The following is a 20,426-nucleotide window of genomic DNA, read 5'->3' on the forward strand; positions in this document are numbered from 1 at the left end:
TGTAATCTAGCCGAGGGTACAGGCGGATGAGGTTTTTGTTAATGAAACAAAATACAATCTGGGACACTTTTTTTCGCGCTCAAGAAGAAAAGTTGTTCAGAACGATTAGTACTATCTTATGTTAACATGACTTGTTTCCAGCTTTCGCATTTTGATCCTTGTCTATTTGTCTTGATCCTTGAATATTTCACAAATCAAGAAGAAAAACCCTCCCATTTCTATCCAAAAAGATCCCAAGGCTCAATGTCACATTTTTATGTTCAATTCACTCGCGTTTTTTGCACAAGTGGGTGTTTAAGTGTATTATCGTTTATACCCCGTCATTTAGCCAGCCATACGCTTTCGGGGGACTCGTCGCGTTCAACTTTTAATTTGTCGCCCAGCATAATCCGCTGTCCAGCGCAAGCGAAGGTCGTGTTTGACTGACTATTAGGGTTTAACGTCCTCTTAGACCAACTGGTCTATATTGGGACAGGTATTGGTAATACGTTGAAGATATGGTGTGATACTTTGATTCGAACAAGCCCGCTGTGGTTGTCTTCTTCGACACACCAGCATTGGGTTTGTCTCGTCAAAGTATCGAAATACGATCATGATAATCGGAGACGAGAGATGATGCATGCGTGTCTTCGTGTTTTCCAAGCCCTGAGACTTTCGCTGTGAACGTGGGATCTTTTTCGTGCGCATGTGTGCACACGGGGGTGTTCGGACACCGAAGAGAGTCTGCACAAAGTTGACTCCGAGAAATAAATCTCTCGCCGAACGTGGGGATCGAACCCACGCTGATAGCGACCAACTGGCTACAAAGCCAGCGCGCTACCAACTGGGCTACGTCCCCGCCCCGTCGTGTTTGTTTTACACACAAGTGGGGACAGTTGTGGGCGAGTGACCCACAAAGCGCAGCTGACCATTGTTTGCGAGAGGCACATGGTATTTGACTCGTACAGGTCTCGCGGGCTGCCGCGATACGACGGGGCGATCAAGAATGCTCGTTTCAAGCCAGCCAGTCTTGGGCGGGATGTGGTTGCGACTGTGAGGAAATATATGCATGAGAGTGTGATATATGGTGTGTATTCGAGTGCTGGCTGCGTGATATGTCTGTATAGCTGTAAGTGAAGGTGAGTTTTGACCGTGTTTTTAATTTGTAAAAGTTTGTATTGTGCTTTGAATATTCATTAAGCAGTTGTGATCATATCTGTATCGCTCTCCTTACCTCTTCGATCCATTGCCACTTATTTTCTTCGTTCATTTTTCTCATTCTTCTCATTCTTCTTCTTCTTCTTCGTCTTCTTCTTCTCTTTTGGCATGGCGGTAGTAGCAGTGTGTGTGTGTATGTGTGTGTGTGTGTGTGTGTGTGTGTGTGTGCGTGTGTGTGTGTGTGTGTGTGCTTGCTTGCGTGCGTGCGTGCGTGCGTGCGTGCGTACGTGTTGTGGTTGTGTTGTGTGTGTGTGTGTGTGTGTGTGTGTGTGTGTGTGTGTGTGTGTGTGTGTGTGTGTGTGTTAAGACCTTCAAATCCCATGTAAAATAACCACGCAATCTTTGTCAAAATAAACAGATTTTTCAGTAATTTTTTGGGCACTTTTTGTCACGTCGATGTTTCAATTAACTGATTTATTTAGACATTGTTGCATGTATTGGATTATTTGTGCGCGAAAAATCCAAGAAAATTAAAATCGTCCTGCTTTTCTGGTCACGTACGTAACCCTGCATAATTGTGTTAGTTGGCACACTCGCATTTACCGTAAAATCCCTAGCAAACGCCCAGTATCTAGCAAACGCCCACCCCCCACTTTTGGCCAAAAGTTGTGCAGAGGGGTTACTACCTTGCAAACGCCCACCCCTTATTTTGCTTTTAAAAACATTTGTTTTAAGACAGTCGGCCTCCTTTATCTACGATTTGTGCACACTGTTCGATGGTTCGCCGGTTTTTTCTTCTTCTTTTTTTTTCTATCACTGAACGTTGATCTTTCTTTGGGTAAACGGGTGTGTTTATTACACCCCCGGTATAGGGGTGTGTAAAGGATTCGGTCGATGTGTTTGTTTGTTTGTTTGTGTTCGCATATAGATCTCAAGAATGAACGGACCGATCGTCACTAAACTTGGTGAACAGGTTCTATACATTCCTGAGACGGTCCTTACAAAAATTGGGACCAGTCAAACACACGGTTAGGGAGTTATTGGTGGATTAAGATTCTACAAGGACTCATAGAGGGACATATTAATGGTCAAAGGGAAATAACCTTCTCAGTTGGTGGCAGTGAGAATGGTAAGGACGGGGGTGTTTTTCCTACCTCGGAGGAATTTCTTGTTTTTCGTTAAAATTGCATAAATCACATGTTGTATCACTTTTTTTCTCTCGTGAAAATGTGATGACACTTTATCTTGCCAAGGGGTGTATACCTAGCAAACGCCCACCCCCTACTTGTACCCAAAATCTGTGCGGAGGGAGGGTGGGCGTTTGCTAGGGATTATACGGTACTTGTTTCATTCTTTCTTCCTCTTATCTTTAGTGTGTTCAATATTTCCTCCTTCTTTCTTTTTACCTTTCTACTTTTAGTGCAGAAAAAAACCAATTGTTTCTTTGGATAGCTTTTACTATTTGTTTTCACAAGAGTTTCTTTTTTTTGTCCTAACAAGTGATATTTGCATGATTTATGGGTCATAATTGACGTTTATGGGGTGGGAGGGGGGGGGGGTGGGGGGGGCAAAGGGGGTAACACAATTAGTTTTGGGGAAACATTTACCATCAAGAACAATAAAGGAATAATTTAGAAGTACGTTTTATTTCACTCAAAACAGGTCCCACCATACAATAACAAAGCCTTTTCTTTGAATGTATTAACATAGTGTGTTCCGCGGGTAGATTTCGTAGGCTCAAAATACATTGTGCATAGAATGGCCCTCTGGGGCTTAAAAATAAGCCATATTACGGTGGAACCCCTCTCTAGCGACCTTGAAAATGTTGACAAAAATCGGTCCTTATGGAGGGGGGTCCTTACAGAGGGAGGGGGCGGGGTCAGGGGGCCACAAAGAAAGTCACCTCAGCTTAAGCGAGACGGTTATAACCGGTTATAACTGGTCAGTGATGCGTTACGCTGACTGAGAGTCTTGGCTTTGTCTGACAAAGTCGTTACACAAGCTGTTAGGTACTAGTCGGTCCTTAGACATTAGAGCGGGGTGGTCGCTACACTGGTGACAACTATATAAGGAAACACATCGGTTAAAAAAAAAGGGTCGTTGTGGCGGGGTAGTCGTTAGAGAGGGGGGTCTTTGTGAGGGGTTCCACTGTACCAATAGAAAATGTGTTGTTTTGTGTGTGTGTGTGTGTGTGTGTGTGTGCGTGTGTGTGTGTGTGTGTGTGTGTGTGTGTGTGTGTGTGTGTGTGTGCGTGTGTGCCCAAATTATTTTTTTTTTAGTGGCCAACACTGGAGAAGAACTCTAAATCTCACTCAAAATGTGGACAGAAATAGAATGGGAAGAAAAGTAACAAGATGAAGCCCCACAAAACCAAGACTGACAACTGAGCACAAATAAGCAGAACCAATGTTGAGTTTAGAAATGGAGGGATTAAAATCTATTGAACAAAACACGCGGCTCTCGCGTACAAACCACATAAGCCGAAAACAGAAACTCGATTTCCTCATGATTAAATGCAATATCCTGCTGTTTTCAAAAGGTCAAGGTCGACATTGTTCCATTAATTATCCTTGACTTTCTCTACATTGTCTGTGTTGTTGTGTCTGCAAAATTAATTGCTATGCAGTGAAAAATCGCTTAGCTAATTATTACAACACACGAGCAGAAAGAATGCATTACTTTGGCCTCAAGCGATTTTATTGTCTGACTTTCTGGTTGGTGTAAGCTTACATGTCAAAACTTGATTAAACTGTTGATGAAATACTTTGACGGACGAATTAAGACAAGACAAGCTCATTCGATGTTTCCGTCGTCGATGTGGAAAACTTCTGATTGATTACAGAGCGAGTGAGTGAATTAGAATATGTATATATTGCTTTGTGATTCGTTGTCACGGTTTAGTGACATGGATTGAGAAAGGAACACTCTGTGGGGAGTCTCAAATTACGACGAAAAGCGCCTGTGTTTGTACGGGCTATTTTCCGCTGACCGAGCTAAGCACGGGAAATACGTTTACTTGCACGCCTGGCTGGCATGCGAGGGGTGATATTTTGATACAGGGGTTCCACGTGCGTGATTTTGCTTGCTTGGCGAAATCGACTGTGACTGAACTGGATACAGGACACGTGGAGTCACGTGATGTTTTTTCAAGGTTGTTTGGGGAAGACATGAGAGGACACTCGGAACACAGGGCAGCGACAGAGAAGGATCGTTTTTTTCCTCCGTCCTAAAGTTAGATGGTCTTCTACACGTGGTGATTTATTATTTTAAGTCAGCGTGCCGTTCTGCATGGTACCGTATGGCTTTACGGAACTACAAAGGAGAGAGAACTTTTCGCTGTTATACCTGTGCTGTCAACAAGGTTGACAGGTTTTGATTCTTGACTGAGCGGGGGATTTTTCCCACGCATAAAGTATAACAGCAAGAAGGGGATGGCGGTATTTTCGTCGACGGACGGCAGCCATTCAAAAGGGAGCGGATTCGCTTAAAGGAGAGCTACTTACATTAGGCTGTTGAGGTAATAAATCATTATTTAACGCTGTTGACGAGTCTGTGTTTGTGGAATGAAATACTCTCTGTTGTTCTTTCCAGGTTAGCGCATAATTTGCTCTTTGTGACGCTAAAATAATAATCTGTATATGTTTTTTGCAGATATGGAGAGAAGGAAGGAAAATGACTGATTTGTTGTTTTAAAAGTTCGTTTGTGCAGGCCACGTGCTCGATGAAATATGTAAAGGTGACATGTTTGAAGGTGGAGGGTGAAGGGTTGCGTGGCATGTTTAGTTCACCGATGCTTTTTGTTGCAGCCTACTCATCGGTACCTACCTATTGGAGCTGTATGCTGTAACCTGGTGTCGTGGTGCTGTATGCTGTTGCTGCTGCTGGGATAACCGGTGAGGCCGTCACCGTCTGCAGGGGTCTTCCGGCAGGCAGTGACATCACCTACACGACCACCCGTTGTCTTCAGCAACTGCCCCACGGTTCCCTGCTTCGTTCAACGCCGACTGGCACTACAATCAACGAAGCAGTAGTGGGGAAGGACTATTTACGGGTCGCCCACTCCGTAACTAAAAGCTAAGTGCACCATGTCATTGCGCCACCAAGTCACCTTGTGTATTTGTGATTATATTTGAGTGGTGGCGACGTGGGTTGTGACAACTGCATTTAACCAGCGCTTTTACAGACAGGTAACTTTTCTATCTATACACGGGATCAGCGTGTTATCATTTTCTAAACTTTAACCGGCATTTTTGTCAGTGACCTCTTGTGTTTACGTTTTGAACGTAAAAACCTCTTTTGGAGTGAAGTCTCGAGGGAGGTGGCGTGATAATATATAAACAGGCGTCTGAAACTTATACTTTTGTTGATTTTATCTATTTGTATGACTGCGAGAGTGGATCGTGGTGTGGTTAGTTAGTTAGCAGTAACTAACCGTTCATAATCACCTTCTGTGATATATTGAAACGTGACATTCGCAACTGAAATAACCATGGTATCGTGTTGCTTAGTAATTGCTGCATGAATTGGCGTCACGCAGAATTACACGCCCCTGAGGAAGGCCTGGCAACAGATGGGTATATATATATATATATATATATATATATATATATGTTTTACTCCACCTTTAGATATTTGTTTCCATACAACATCATCACCAATATGAAAAACATTGTTTAAAACTGCATCCAACTTTAATCTTTTATGATAATTCTTAACTGAGCGTATAACGCCCTCGAAAAACACAATATTCAGTTGTACATTTGGATGTTTCAATTTAAAATCGTTATATGACAAAACACCATCAGCTCCCATCAAGTGACCGACTGTAATAATGCCGTTTTCCATCCAATTCCTGTTAAAAATAACCTTTTTATCAATGCAAATATGTACATTATAATGGAACACTCTAAGGCAAAATCACTCAAGGAGATGGGGACACATTTACATGCAAAATGCTTATAATGTTTGAAAACATCTCTCCAGAAAGGATTCTGAACTCTTTGCATCAATATGTTTCCAAACTCACCTCCTCTCTTGTGAATGTTATGTACAAGTGGACACAGAGCTTGTAAAAATTTAGTTAATTTTCCTTCACACAAAGGACTCGCTGTAACTATAAAATCTTCAGAACTGACAAAAAGCATTTAAAATCCACCATTTTAAGCCCGCCCCCCCCCCCCCCCTTCAAACGACTGATACGCTGTTGTTCTCTTTATTCTATCTCTCTTTCCATCCCATAGAAATGAAAAAAATAACTTATTCAAATCAAATAAAAACTTATCATCAGGGTCTGGTAAACTCATAAACTGATGAGTTAACTTAGACAGCGCCAAACTCTTAATAACTGTTATTTTTCCAAAGGGGGTTAAATTTCTTCTGGACCAGGACCTTAACAAATTCTCAATTTCTACCAATTTATGTTCATAATTAAGGGGTATAATGTCATCTAAGTTAACTGAAAAAACCCAATGCCAAGAACTTTAAATGTTACAGGGTTCCAACTGAGCCTAAGTTTCGGCATAAATTTAATATTACAATTTTATGTGAGCCTATCCAGACTACCGTAGTTTTCTCATAATTCATTTTCAGACCGGATATAGAGGCAAATTGCTTCAAAACGTTCTTACATGCACAAACAGATTTTGTATTAGTATTAACGGATGTGTGGCTGATCTGAGCAGCTTTATTCCCAATTGAAAAGTATTACTATGTCAATGTAATTTTTCTAATTTTTGAGTTACTCCTTATATGTAATCCCTTAAATGCACATTGTGTTGCATTCCATACAATGTATTTCTGTATTTTATATTATTGATGTTTTTTATGTGCGTCTGTCTTTATGTGTTGTATAAGGACAGGTTGGGAGAATAGGCTTTGCCTAAACCTTTATCCTTTTGTAATAAAGTTCTGAGTCTGAGTCTCTCTCTCTCTCTCTCTCTCTCTCTCTCTCTCTCTCTCTCTCTCTCTCTCTCTCTCTCTCTCTCTCTCTCTCTCTCTCTCTCTCTCTCTTTCTCTTGTATAAAGATTCTGTGGTTGAGTCATTGCATGCAAATTTAAAGGACCCTAAAAAGTTTTGGGAAACAGTCCGTTCAGTGCGACCATCTCTTGGTGGACAATGCAACATATCGATGGAACAGTGGTATGAGCATTTTCTTGATGTTTTTGGTACCGTACCACCTGCTGAAACAAATACTCCAGGTAATGAAGGTGATCAAAGTTTTGAGCAAGGAGGGATAAGAAATTGTGACTCTTTAAACCAATTGATCACACATGATGAGGTATAATAAATGCATGCCGCCCGGGCGCTGAAAAATGAAAAGGCAGCTGGCCCAGATGGGTTGATTAACGAGTTTTATAAGAATGGTATTGATATACTCTTGCCTTTTTGACCACATTTTTTAATCATTTATTTGACAACGGTTTGTTTCCCGATGAATGGTCACACTCGATTTTGCACCCAATTCATAAGAAAGGGGATATTGATTCACCGGATAATTATATAGGTGTTTCGTTGTTGAATGTATGCAGCAAATTATATAGTTTTATTTTGAATAAACGTATTTCTGATTGGATTGAAGAGAACGAAGTTGTTGGGGAGGAGCAAGCTGATTTTCGCCAAGATCACTCTACAGTAGACCACATATTTACAATGTTTGGAATTGTACAGAAACAGTTGTTGAGACATAGAAAACTGTATGCAGCCTTTATAGATTTTCGGAAAGCGTTTGACTCTGTTCACAGGGAGAAACTATGGAAAGTACTGGATCAGAATGGCATGTGTGGAAAGATTGTTTTAGCCCTTAAAAGTATGTATACGACAGTGAAAACGTGTGTTCGAGCAGGAGGTGAACTTTCAGATGTATTCATGTGTCCAGTCGGCTTAAAACAGGGTGAAAACTGCTCACCGATTTTGTTCTCTTTGTTTATTAACGAATTAACCAAAGACATTATGGCAAATGGAAGACACGGTATTCAATTGTCACCAGATTTAGTCGAATTATTGATTTTGTTGTTTGCTGATGATGTGGTTTTAATCTCTGATAGTGTCATCGGTTTGCAAAACCATCTAAATGTTTTATTGACCACCTCAAAGAAGCTTGAGGTAGTCGTAAATATGGCTAAATCGAACATAGTTGTGTTTAGAAACGGTGGCCATTTGGCATTACGAGAAAAATGTTTTTTTTGCGATAGTGAAGTGAAAGTTGTAAACATTTATAAATATTTAGGAGTCTATTTGTCCACAAGAATCTCTTTTTTCCACACTCTAAACGACCTTGCTGATCGCGCGAGAAAGGGAGTATCAGCTATCCTCAAACTTCTATGGAGTATTGGGGAATATTCTCCTGATACGTTTTTTAAACTGTTTGACAGTCAAATACAACCGATCTTGACGTACGGTTCGGAGGTCTGGGGACTCTGCTGATCAACAAATTGTTGAAAGAGTACATTTGTCTGCCATTAAAAGGTTTGTCGGTGTCCATTGGAAGTCACCAAGGCATATAGTTTACGGTGAAACAGGACGTTATCCTCTGTTTGTGGTAACGCACATAAAGTGTATGAAGTTTTGGCTTCGATTAACTCGGATGGATGGCAACAGGTACCCCAAGAAAGTGTATAATATGTTATTGTCTATACAAAGGCAAAATTACACGACATGGGCTTGTAACGTTCGTAATGTTTTGTACAAGTATGGATTTGGTGAAGTGTGGGAAGCACAAGGTGTTGGTGATATTTCCACGTTTGTAAGAGAATTTCGCCAAAGACTTGTCGATTGCTTTAGACAGGATTGGCATAGTTCCCTTGAATCACACGTGTTTTATCATGTGTATTCGTTATTTAAGCAGTCCTTGTGTATGAGTGGTTATTTGTATCAGATAAGAAATGTTCATTTTAGAAGAATGTTAGCACGTTTCAGATTTGGTATGTCACCCTTAAATAACCACTATTTACAGTATAAACCCAATGTAAATAACGTAGACAGACTTTGCCCTTTGTGCTCAGATGATACAATTGAGACGGAAGTTTATTTTTTACTTGTTTGTCCCGCATATAATGAGATCAGAGTTGAATTAATAGCCTCAAAGTATTATCGGAACCCATCCATGTTTAGAATGTGCCAATTACTATCCTCTACAGATGGCCAAGTGGTAAGACAGTTAGCAACGTATATTTACAAAGCTATACGATTTCGCACTGAGTCTCTGGAAAATGCACAGTTGCAAGATGCAGGTCCATAAGGTTGCTTCTTTTAAACATTGTTCGCTTGTATTATGTGTCCACCAGTCTTGTTATGGACCGGAGGCCTAACAAATAAAATGTCCGACTCCGACTCCGACTCTCTCTCTCTCTCTCTCTGATTGTTTGTGGGTTCGTTCGTTTAATTTGTTTATTTGTAATGTTGCTTTACTTGTTTATCATTTATTAGACATTTGTATTAGAAGTAAGGACCGGTTGTAAGAAAAGGCGTCGCCTTAAACCTCTATCCTTGAAAAATAAAGTTCCATCATCATCATCATCATCATCTCTCTCTCTCTCTCTCTCTCTCTCTCTCTCTCTCTCTCTCTCTCTCTCTCTCTCTCTCTCTCTCTCTCTCTCTCTCTCTCTCTCTCTCTCTCTCTCTCTCTCTCTCTCTCTCTCTCTCTCTCTCTATTCCACAATTCTCTGTAAACCTCATTATGTGTTCAGGGAGGTGAAAAATAATGTGTTAGGACTGTCATAGCAAAACAATTTTGTCCGGGCTACCCTAACCCAAACATTTTTATTTTAAACCTAAATAAGATACGAACAAGAGTACGTTAGATGTATTTATATAGTTTTTACCGTTATGCCCAATGATCAAATGAGCATAGAAACAATTTAAGTTAAATCCCCCAGCGAGGAACACGCGCGTGTCATGAGGTCTAAAGAATTTCAGTTCACTGGTTGCGGCAAGCCCCCATGTGTCGATTAGATAATATCAGCTGTCTCACTTTTGCTGAAACACATCAGACACTCGACAGGCATCATATACTTGTATTGCCTCACGCATTTTTCTCCTTTCGATTTCGTCGGCTTTATTAGCCCACCCCCCGCGGGTTTGGGGGAAGAATTTACCCGATGCTCCCCAGCATGTCGTTAGAGGCGACTAACGGATTCTGTTTCTCTTTTTACCCTTGTTAAGTGTTTCTTGTATAGAATATAGTCAATTTTTGTAAAGATTTTAGTCAAGCAGTATGTAAGAAATGTTAAGTCCTTTGTACTGGAAACTTGCATTCTCCCAGTAAGGTAATACATTGTACTACGTTGCAAGCCCCTGGAGCAAATGTTTGATTAGTGCTTTTGTGAACAAGAAACAATTGACAAGTGGCTCTATCCCATCTCCCTCCTTTCCCCGTCGCGATATAGCCTTTGTGGTTGAAAACGACGTTAAACACCAAATTAAGTAAGTAAGTAAGTAAGGCTTTACTAGCCGACTAAAAAGGTGAATCGACCTGATATTTGGCTCGCCATCTTGAAATGTATTTCGTCTGCTCTGTCACCAACAACTGACCCAATTGAAGTCTACTCACGGCGTTTATTCAAACTTGATTTTTACAAACATTTCTGTGATAAATCAGGCCTAAAATAATCAGAGCATGTATTCTAAACAACGAAGTGACTGTGGTAAGATGAACAAAGTTAAAAAAACAAAGGAATATTGTACTCACCAATACAAGAACGAGACAAGACGGTAGTACGAATTTTCGCTTATGGAAGCTTCATCAGGAAAAACAAGAACACAAAAGACAACAAAAAGCAGACGCAACACGGAACGAACAAGGTTTGAAAGAAAATGGAGGGGAAACACGCAAAAAAGGGAAGGAACTCTAGGAACGGAAATGAATGAAAGGGGAGAGAAGTGGTTGGATGATGTCATGGGCACAGGAATACTAGACTAAAAGTGATACACATTCATAAAAGGGGGGGGGGGGGGGTGGGGACAGAGGGAAAAAAAATAACAAGTCGCGTAAGGCGAAAATACAACATTTAGTCAAGTAGCTGTCGAACTCACAGAATGAAACTGAACGCAATGCAACGCAGCAAGACCGTATACACGTAGTGAGTATTGGTGAGTACAGTATTCCTTTGTTTTTTAACTTTAGAGCATGTATTGATTACACAAGGTAGGCATATTTTACAAGAAATTGTAATGGCAGCTAGGGCTTGAATAGTTATGATCTGTGACTAGATTATGCGTTGTAATTATTGTTTGCGTTTAAAAGTTGGTGTACGTTTGTGGATTGATAAAAAAAAATTAACAGCAAATGCAGAGCACGTAGGATTTATGATTTAGGGTACTTAATTTTTAACCAAAACGCCACATTCACTCATTTCAACCAAAAAAGCACGTTGCATTCACGTGGAATTAACGTAAAAACACAACGTAATTTTCACCACACCACAACCACAAATTCACGTTGCATTAACATGGAATTTACGTAAAACCCCAACGTAATTTTCCCCAAACCACAACCAACTATAAAATCACGTTGTGTGAACGTAGAATTTACGTAATTTTTTTACGAACCAAAATTTCACGTTATATTCACGTGGAATTTACGTAAAAACGCAACGTTATTTTCACCACACAAGAACCATAACCAAAAATTCACGTTGTATTCACGTTGACTTCATGTATACACCGTAATGCAATGTTGTCTTTCAACGTTATTTTCACGTGATTTCGTCCATACAAATCTACGTAATTTTACGTTGAAACGCAACGTAAACCCAACGTAAATACAACGAATGGGACATGAAGCGTGACGATATTGAGAAAGGTAGGGGAGCATCTCGTTACTCCCCCGTATCGTTACTCCCCCGGCTCGTTACTCCCCCGGCTCGTTACTCCCCCGTATCATTACTCCCCCGGCTCGTTACTCCCCCGTGCCTTTTTTATTACACTTAAGTAATGCAGTTATTACTTAATTGAATTTTCAAGAGAGAGAGAGGAGAGAGAGAGAGAGAGAGAGAGAGAGAGAGAGAGAGAGAGAGAGAGAGAGAGAGAGAGAGAGAGAGAGAGAGAGAGCATGTTTAAAGAACTTACAACTGTCAGATCTGCTTGTACATTCGTGTACAGTACATCTTTGAAAAAAAAGTATATATTTTAAGCAGAAGAGATTTTATTTATTTATTTACGAGGATTTATATCGCGCACGTATCTCACCACACAAGGCGACTCAAGGCGCATGTTACCTATTAATGCCGTGTGAGATGGAATTTTTTACACAATATATCACGCATTCACATCGGCCAGTAGATCGACTGCCTTTAGGCGCTGCATCCACCTTTCACGGCCTATTATTCCAGGTCACACGGGTATTTTGGTGGACATTTTTATCTACGCCTATACAATTTTGCCAGGAAAGACCCTTTTGTCAATCGTGGGATCTTTAACGTGCACACCCCAATGTAGTGTACACGAAGGGACCTCGGTTTTTCGTCTCATCCGAAAGACTAGCACTTGAACCCACCACCTAGGTTAGGAAAGGGGGGAGAAAATAGCGGCCTGACCCAGGGTCGAACACGCAACCTCTCGATTCCGAGCGCAAGTGCGTTACCACTCGGCCACCCAGTCCCTTACTCCTAGATACGGGGAATAACGAAATGCTCAGCTCGTTACTCCCCCGTATCGCTACTCCCCCGGCTCGTTATTCCCCCGGCTCGTTACTCCCCCGTATCGCCACTCCCCCGGCTCGGTACTCTCCCGTACACAGAAAATGACTGGATAACCGTGGATAGTAAGATAGAAATATTGTTTTTCCGGAGAAATTGTCTGGATAAATAAACAAAGAAACAAACAAAACAGCTGGAAAGGGGGCGGGGGGTGGGTGGGGGGGGGGGGGGACAATATTTCATGCCAACTTACTATCACAGGGTTATCCAGTCATTTTCTGTGTACGGGGGAGTAACGAGCCGGGGCAGTAGCGATACGGGGGAGTAACGAGCCGGGGCAGTAGCGATACGGGGGAGTAACGAGCCGGGGCACTAGCGATACGGGGGAGTAACGAGCCGGGGGAGTATCGAGCCGGGGGAATAGCGATACGGGGGAGTAACGAGCTGCTCCCGATGGAACGACATACGCATTGCGTCGCCGAGTTTGGGTTCTTTTACGGGAGGCTGTGACAGAATTCGACCCTTTCAGTCAAAGTTTGACAGCATCCTTCAGCAGACTGTCCTTTTATTTATTTTTTTTTGAGCCTGCGTGGACTCTGTATGATTGTGTCGTGAATTGCGAAGAGATTGTGAAAGGCTGTCGTTTAGCGTCACATAATTTGGGTTCCCAAATTGCAATACCGACTTTTACGGGCGCTTCTCGCAGAATTCGACCCTTTCAGCCAAAGTTTGACAGCAGACTTCAGCGATTTTTGTTTGTTTTTGTTTGTGACTGTGTCATGAATCGCGAACATTTTGTACAAGATTGTCGTACAACATAATTATAGCGTCGTCGATTGTGGGTTCTCCAGTTGTAGCATTACAGTGTTCTAGATGATAGAACGTGTAGCAAAGACCTGTACGTGTACGTGTAGATATTGCGTCTCCCGTGACTCACTTTTTTTCTCCAATTTCCAAATCATTCGTTGTTTTGCTCCCACCAAGACGGCAGATCTTGGCAAACGCGTGACGTAAAAACTAGATTTGATGACGTCACCCGTACTCGTTCCCGTACACGTGGTGAAAAGTGCCACATCTAGATCTTGCAAATGTCCATGACGGGAAGAAGTGATCGAATTCGAACTCTTCAGCCAACGTTTAACAACAGACTTCACCTGTCCGTTTTATAGCTTGCATGGGCTGTTTGGGTATGACCGTGTTACGAGCCGCAGAGAGATTGTAAAAGACTGTTATCACCTGCTTCAAGTAGGTCACGTGCTAGCCTAGTAAACTCACCTGTTAGTAAAGGCCCGGTCACACAGCCCAAAAGTCGCGTAAACGCATGAATCACGCACGAAATACGATCCTTACGCGATACATGCGCGATTTGCGCATTTCATCAGTTTGTCTGACGTGGAACCTCCGTAGTTGTCCGCCGATGTTCGCCGGATCGGCGCTTTACGCGATTCCAGGTTTTGAGCAGCTCAAAACTCGGCTTCGCGTAAGAGTTTACGCAGTAACTGTATTGCGCTGTTTTACGTAATTTCTGCGTAGTTTGCGGAGTTCTTACGCGAACAATGCGCGAAATATGCGTGTAATATCAGTGATCGTTTGCGAAAATGTTGCCGCTATCGCGTTCATCGACGACTTTCCACTGACGATTAGCAGACATATGACGCATGTTTCGCGCTTGTAACACCTACGTATCACTGAAAATCACTGAAAATTGTTCCTTGCGCAGTTCATGCGCGAATCATGCGCGATTCATACGCAGTTCATTAGTGATAGTGCGCAGATTATACGTGGTTTTCCGTGGACCTTTGCGTGCCTATGCGCTGTAGTGCGTGGTTTGTTAGTGATTTTTGCGTGATCTTTCCGTAGTTCTTGCGCAATTCATCGGTGATTTTCATCGCGTAAATCAGCGAAAATGGTCAAATTCTCGACCGACAAGCACGCACAACCAAATGTTATGCGTGATTCATGCGTTTACGCGACTTTTGGGCTGTGTGACCGGGCCTTAAAGGTACTGAACTTGTCAAATCTAGGTGCACGGAGCCCCTGGGGCTTTTAGTCATACCTCCGGCAGCTGTCCGTTAGAAGAACTACCAAGTTTCATTGACTTGCACCCAAAGAGTCAAGAACTGCGATTTTTTTACGAATTAATTTCGTACTCGGACCCGGCTGGTCTTGACCTATTTTTGGGTCTAAATTTAGATCAGGTAGATCACCATATCATGCACAAAAAGACACGTCACCAGCAAACTATGTCAGACGTCATCATGAGTTTGTGTAAAACAAAATGGAGGCCGGAATCACTCAGTTGAATCGAACTCCGACCAAACACCACGTAATAACTAGGTTAATTTATGCACTCGCGTGAACAAGAAACTGTCGAGCTTCACAGATGTCGTTGGGTCGTTTTTGGTTTGCTTTACTACCATAGGAGGATTTTTGAACTGTAAATGCACTCAGCTGCAACAAAAACGCAAAACGACGGCTGTGAGCTGCACTGTGCCTTTAAGGAAACAAACTGAGTTTCATCGATCACGAATAGCCATTTCGGCTGTAAAGGGACTCTACAAATACAATCAACAACCATCATATTTCACCTGTTTCTGGGTTTGTTTGTCGAGTCTTATCAGATCTCGCAACTATACCTTGCGCTAGAGGGATGTGGTACCGACTGATTAAGAAGTCGAGACCGAGTCTCCTATGTGTGTGTGTGTGTGTGTGTGTGTGTGTGTGTGTGTGTGTGTGTGTGTGAATGTGTGTGTGTGTGCGTGTTTGCGTGCGTTCGTGCGTTCGTGCGTGTGTGTGTGTGTGTATGTGTGTGTGTGTGTGTGCGTGTGTGTGTGTGTGTGTGTGTGTGTGTGTGTGTGTGTGTGTGTGTGTTGCTGTGTGTTTTTGTGAATGAGCGTGTTTGCGTGCGCGCGCGCGCGTGTGTGTGTGTGTGTGTGTGTGTGTTTGTTGATAAGCCTGGTCAAAAATTCCATTCGACCATAATCAGTTGCAGCTGTCAGTTTACACATGTGCTGCCTGCTTGTGAGATCCCATAAAAAAGGTACATATACATACCTTTAATCTTGTATTGTATTGTAAGTGCCGTGTTATATGCAAGGTTTTTAGGTATCGGTGCATTGTGTAGTTCAGCGAGAAAGAGTGTGTTTTCTTGTTCTTCGAATGTCTGCTCTGGATATAGCGTAAGACTGATTTTTATTATAAAGTTCATTGGCAGGGCCCCTTGCATATTACACTTTCTTTCTTTATAATGCTTTAAAGAAGAATCTCCATTCTACAGTAGTACATAGACCATTTATCCTGGACCGCCAACTAGCTCTCTCTCCGCTCTGTCTCTCTATTACGAGGTAGCGGCCTCACGCATTTAGGAAGCTACGCTTACTAGCCTTTCAGAAATCAGGGGGATGTCATATCCGGTATTGATTGTAAACATGGACGAAGTTGCCGAGGTAAGTTTTGAAAATGCTAAAATAAACTCAGCTAAAGTGCATATGGAACATGTTTTTCGATGAGTTTTGTAAAGTTTAGTTTGGAGTTTTGGAAAATCCAGTTCATTGTCACCTCCCATTGTCACAAATAACTGGAGCGTGCTTTCTTTTCACTGTCTTTCAAACCGGACGCTAAGCGCCCCTGTGAAAGTCGAGCGTCGTAACCTCGAACGGTCACGTGACGAGTTGGCTGTCCAGGCTATTTGGTCTATGAGTAGTAGAAGTCAAACAGGGTAAGTGTTCACCAACATTTCAAACAAAGATGGCCACCAAACAAAGCCAACTCTCATTATCTTTTGGTAATCACTATTTACAAATATCAACCAATTTGCATGACATTTGACATGGAGTTATGTCATAGCCGAATGTTGCCTTATGCAATAGAACATGAATTCTTAGGCCCTAATTGAAGGAATTTAACTTAACTAAATTGTAGAACTCGATCAATTGCTTTAGCTTATGGTAAATCTAATATGACATGAAAAGAATGACTGCATTTTTGAGTGTCAAAATACTAAGGGAATAGACAGATAAGGGAAGAGTCTACAACACAAACAATTGAGTCAAATATTATTATTATTATATATGAAGTCTTATATCGCGCGCGTATCTCCAGAATCGGACTCAAGGCGCAGGGATCTATTTATGCCGTGTGAGATGGAATTTTTTACACAATACATCACGCATTCACATCGACCAGCAGATCGCAGCCATTTCGGCGCATATCCTACTTTTCACGGCCTATTATTCCAAGTCACACGGGTATTGTGGTGGACATTTTTCATCTATGCCTATACAAATTTGCGAGGAAAGACCCTTTTGTCAATCGTGGGATCTTTAACGTGCACACCCCAATGTAGTGTACACGAAGAGACCTCGGTTTTTCGTCTCATCCGAAGGACTAGCACTTGAACCCACCACCTAGGTTAGGAAAGGGGGGAGAAAATTGCTAACGCCCTGACCCAGGGTCGAACACGCAACCTCTCGCTTCCGAGCGCAAGTGCGTTACCACTCAGCCGCCCAGTCCAAATATGGTAATTATCAATTTTTTCTCTCTTGTTATTCTTGACTGAAACAATTCTAACAGTAAAACAAGATGACATAGGTGAAAACATGATTATTTTATTGTAAAAAGTAATTATTCATACCTATTAGAACCACATTTCAGAGCGTATGTGCTTAAAGTAAATTAATTTACGTTAAAAAAAAACAGGATTGCACACAATGCTAAATAGGCCCGCAAACACGCGTTTTCAAGTAAATCTAATACAACCCGATCATAAACTTGGCCAAAAGGGGACACCCCGAAGCGTCCCGGTACCAAAGCGTCCCGGTACCGAAGCGTCCCGGTACCAAAGCGTCCCGGTACCGAAGCGTCCCGGTACCAAAGCGTCCCGGTACCGAAGCGTCCCGGTACCAAAGCGTCCCGGTACCGAAGCGTCCCACTATAACGCGTCACAGGACTTAGACTTTTTTTTTTTTAAACCTTGACCAAGGGCGGATCAATTCGCTTTGGAGGGGGGGTTACAAAATGACTGCGAAGATACAAGTTAACGGCGCCGAAGGCGCCTAAGCCTCTAGGGGGGTCCGGGGGCATGCCCCCCCGACATTTTTTTTATCCAAAGAAGCAAAATAGAGCTATCTGGTGCATCCTGAGCCAATAAATTACCTCTTTTTTGGGGGGGTGGGGGGTGGGGGGAGGGGTTACGTAACCCGTGTAACCCCCCCCCCCCCCCGATCCGCCCTTGTTGACCTTGATTTGACCTTGACTTGACTAACCATATTTATTTTTTTTTAAATTTAATCTTGACCTTGATTTGACCTTGACTTCACTGATTTTCTTAATTTTGCACAGACCTTGATTTGCTTTCGGTAAAAAAAATCACTTTTTGTCCAACTTTTCCCCAACTTTACTTTAGATCTGTACTCACAACACACCAATTTGGAAATACTGTACCCGTGTGGACAAGTTCGGGGGAAAAGTCCGTAGGCTTCCGTTCACAAGAGGGATATGTCTGTTATCACACACGCTTTCTGGCTTCACTAAGCGTGAGCGTCGGAAAAAGTCTTTTCAGTTCTGCCTCCGACTTTTAAATTGTATCATTTGGGTTAATTTGGGTTTGTTTGGGTTCATTTGGGTAATAAAAAACGCTCGCGCTGGACCCGAGTACTCTTCAGACTGGCTCGCTCCCCCAGTATGAAAGTTTTTGTCTTGTGCACGTTTAAGACCAAGTGATTGCTCTGTGTGAATTACAGGCATTCCCTTTGCTTTATAAATATTGGCATGCGAGCCGAGGATGTGCGTGGTGACTGGTACCGGGACGCTTCGGCACCGGGACGCTTCGGTACCGGGACGCTTCGTGCCCTACTGCGCGGGAGCGTCCCGAAGCGTCCCGGTACCAAAGCGTCCCGGTACCCCTGTGACGCGTTATAGTGGGACGCTTCGGTACCGGGACGCTTCGGCACCGGGACGCTTCGGTACCGGGACGCTTCGGTACTGGGACGCTTCGGTACCGGGACGCTTCGGTACCGGGACGCTTCGTGATGTACCCGGCCAAAAAATTATTGCAAAAATGTTCGCATGTTCAGAAAAGCGTTAAACCACAATCCATTTTAATTTAACTTCATATGCTGGAAAAGGTAATTATGTCTTCTGTTCATATCATTTGTTCGATCGGTGGTACTTTGTATTGGCATCCCGTGGCAGCCTGTCAAACAAGGTCACCCCTAAAGTCGACCTGACAAAAATGCCCCGTATTTTAAAATCTGCAAAAAATCAGCATGTGCACTTACCAAACACTTCTAACTACCATTGGAAAGGTCATTCAATTTCCTGTTCAGAGCATTTTGTTTCATGCACCTTACATCTTTAGTATTTGTGTAGCCTTTTGTCAAAGGTGGTAGGTGTCAATCGTTTCAGAGACCAAAAAAGGCACATTTTGCGGCCATTTTTGAGGGGGTCCTCCACGTAGAGATCCATATCTGCTCAAGTTTCTAATGAATTGCTTTGAAAATTTAAGAAGTTATGACCAATAGGCTGACCAGAGTGTGTGTGGATTTTTGTGAACGTGTATATCAAACGTGTCGTATTACGTAACTTTTCCGAAAGATCTAAACAAGTATTCTTATTAATTCAGGGTTTATGGACAAAAAAATCGTGACTTTGCATGCTAAGCAAAAAATGGTTGAGGAAATTGGTGCCAAAGTTTCAGGCAGATCTGAGTGCTGGTTTACATTTGCGGAAGATGGGAACGCACAAGAAAAATTATCTATCACCGCCATGTCTCGCGAAGGACTTAACGATTTTGATTTTTTAACTGCCGAGTTCGCCTATAAGAAATGTTCTATTCTATATTTATTTCTGCTTGTTGTTGTGGATTTGTTGTTGTTGTTGTTGTTGTTGTTGTTGTTGTTGTTGTTGTTATCATCGTCGTCGTCGTCGTCGTCATCTTCTTCGGTTTTGAGAATGCGTGCGTATGTGTATGTATGTGTGTGTGGGGGGGGGGGGGGGGAAGAATTGTTTGCAGATTTGTGTTTGTTTTTCTTTGGAGGAGGAAGAGGGGCGGCAGAATGGCAGGGGATATCAGTGTGCTTAACTTTTCTTTTCTTCACTTTTAGGGAGAGAATGTTGCCAAGGCGGGTTAGAAACCTTGCTACCATGGTGAAGCGACGAGCGTTCTGGACAGCAAGCGTTCTGCTCGGGCTTGCATTCATTTCATTTCTCTACGTCATCGGTCCTCCTGTATTGCGTTCTCTCTCCGGGTTGCAGGGATTTGATCTTTTTTATGTAAGTTAAAGGCTCAGCTGTTCTTTCTTTCTTTATTTGGTGTTTAACGATGGCTCAGCTGTGTTGCTGTCCCTTGTTGTAGTGTGTAAATGGCGTACGTCGAACGAACTCGAAAGCGGCATAGAACTAACAACATTCCAGCTCGTCTAATGGATATAAACTGGTCACGAGAGAGCGCTGAGTTCTTACAGTATGTATATGTTTAGATGTGTGTGTGTATGGCGCGTGTTGTTTGTTGTCGTTGCAACCAGTCTGTGTATCGTTTCCCCTGCTGTGTTGTGTCAGTCCCCCCCACTAATTCCCCCTTCATGCCCCCTGTGTATGTAAGACGGTGGTCACAACAAAACTGTACCTGTTCATTCGATGATCTATTCCTTGCTATG

The 20,426-nt window shown here is 42.5% G+C and overlaps 1 protein-coding gene across 2 annotated transcripts in view; it reads left to right on the forward strand.

Annotated features, from left to right (window-relative positions):
- Positions 1–373: 373 nt before the first annotated feature.
- LOC138973079 (uncharacterized) overlaps positions 374–20,426 on the forward strand; it is a 57,907-nt gene continuing 37,854 nt past the window's right edge. Inside the window, exons 1-2 of one of the 2 annotated variants that reach the window (XM_070345737.1) lie at positions 375–1,118; positions 19,875–20,043. In XM_070345737.1, the coding sequence (XP_070201838.1) occupies positions 19,882–20,043 (162 nt within the window). In that variant the 5' untranslated portion in view covers positions 375–1,118; positions 19,875–19,881. Of the gene's footprint in view, positions 1,119–19,874; positions 20,044–20,426 lie in introns of both variants that reach the window. The other variant, XM_070345738.1, reaches the window with a different exon arrangement.

This window comes from Littorina saxatilis, linkage group LG8 (assembly GCF_037325665.1).
Source record: "Littorina saxatilis isolate snail1 linkage group LG8, US_GU_Lsax_2.0, whole genome shotgun sequence".
Lineage (NCBI taxonomy): Eukaryota > Metazoa > Mollusca > Gastropoda > Littorinimorpha > Littorinidae > Littorina > Littorina saxatilis.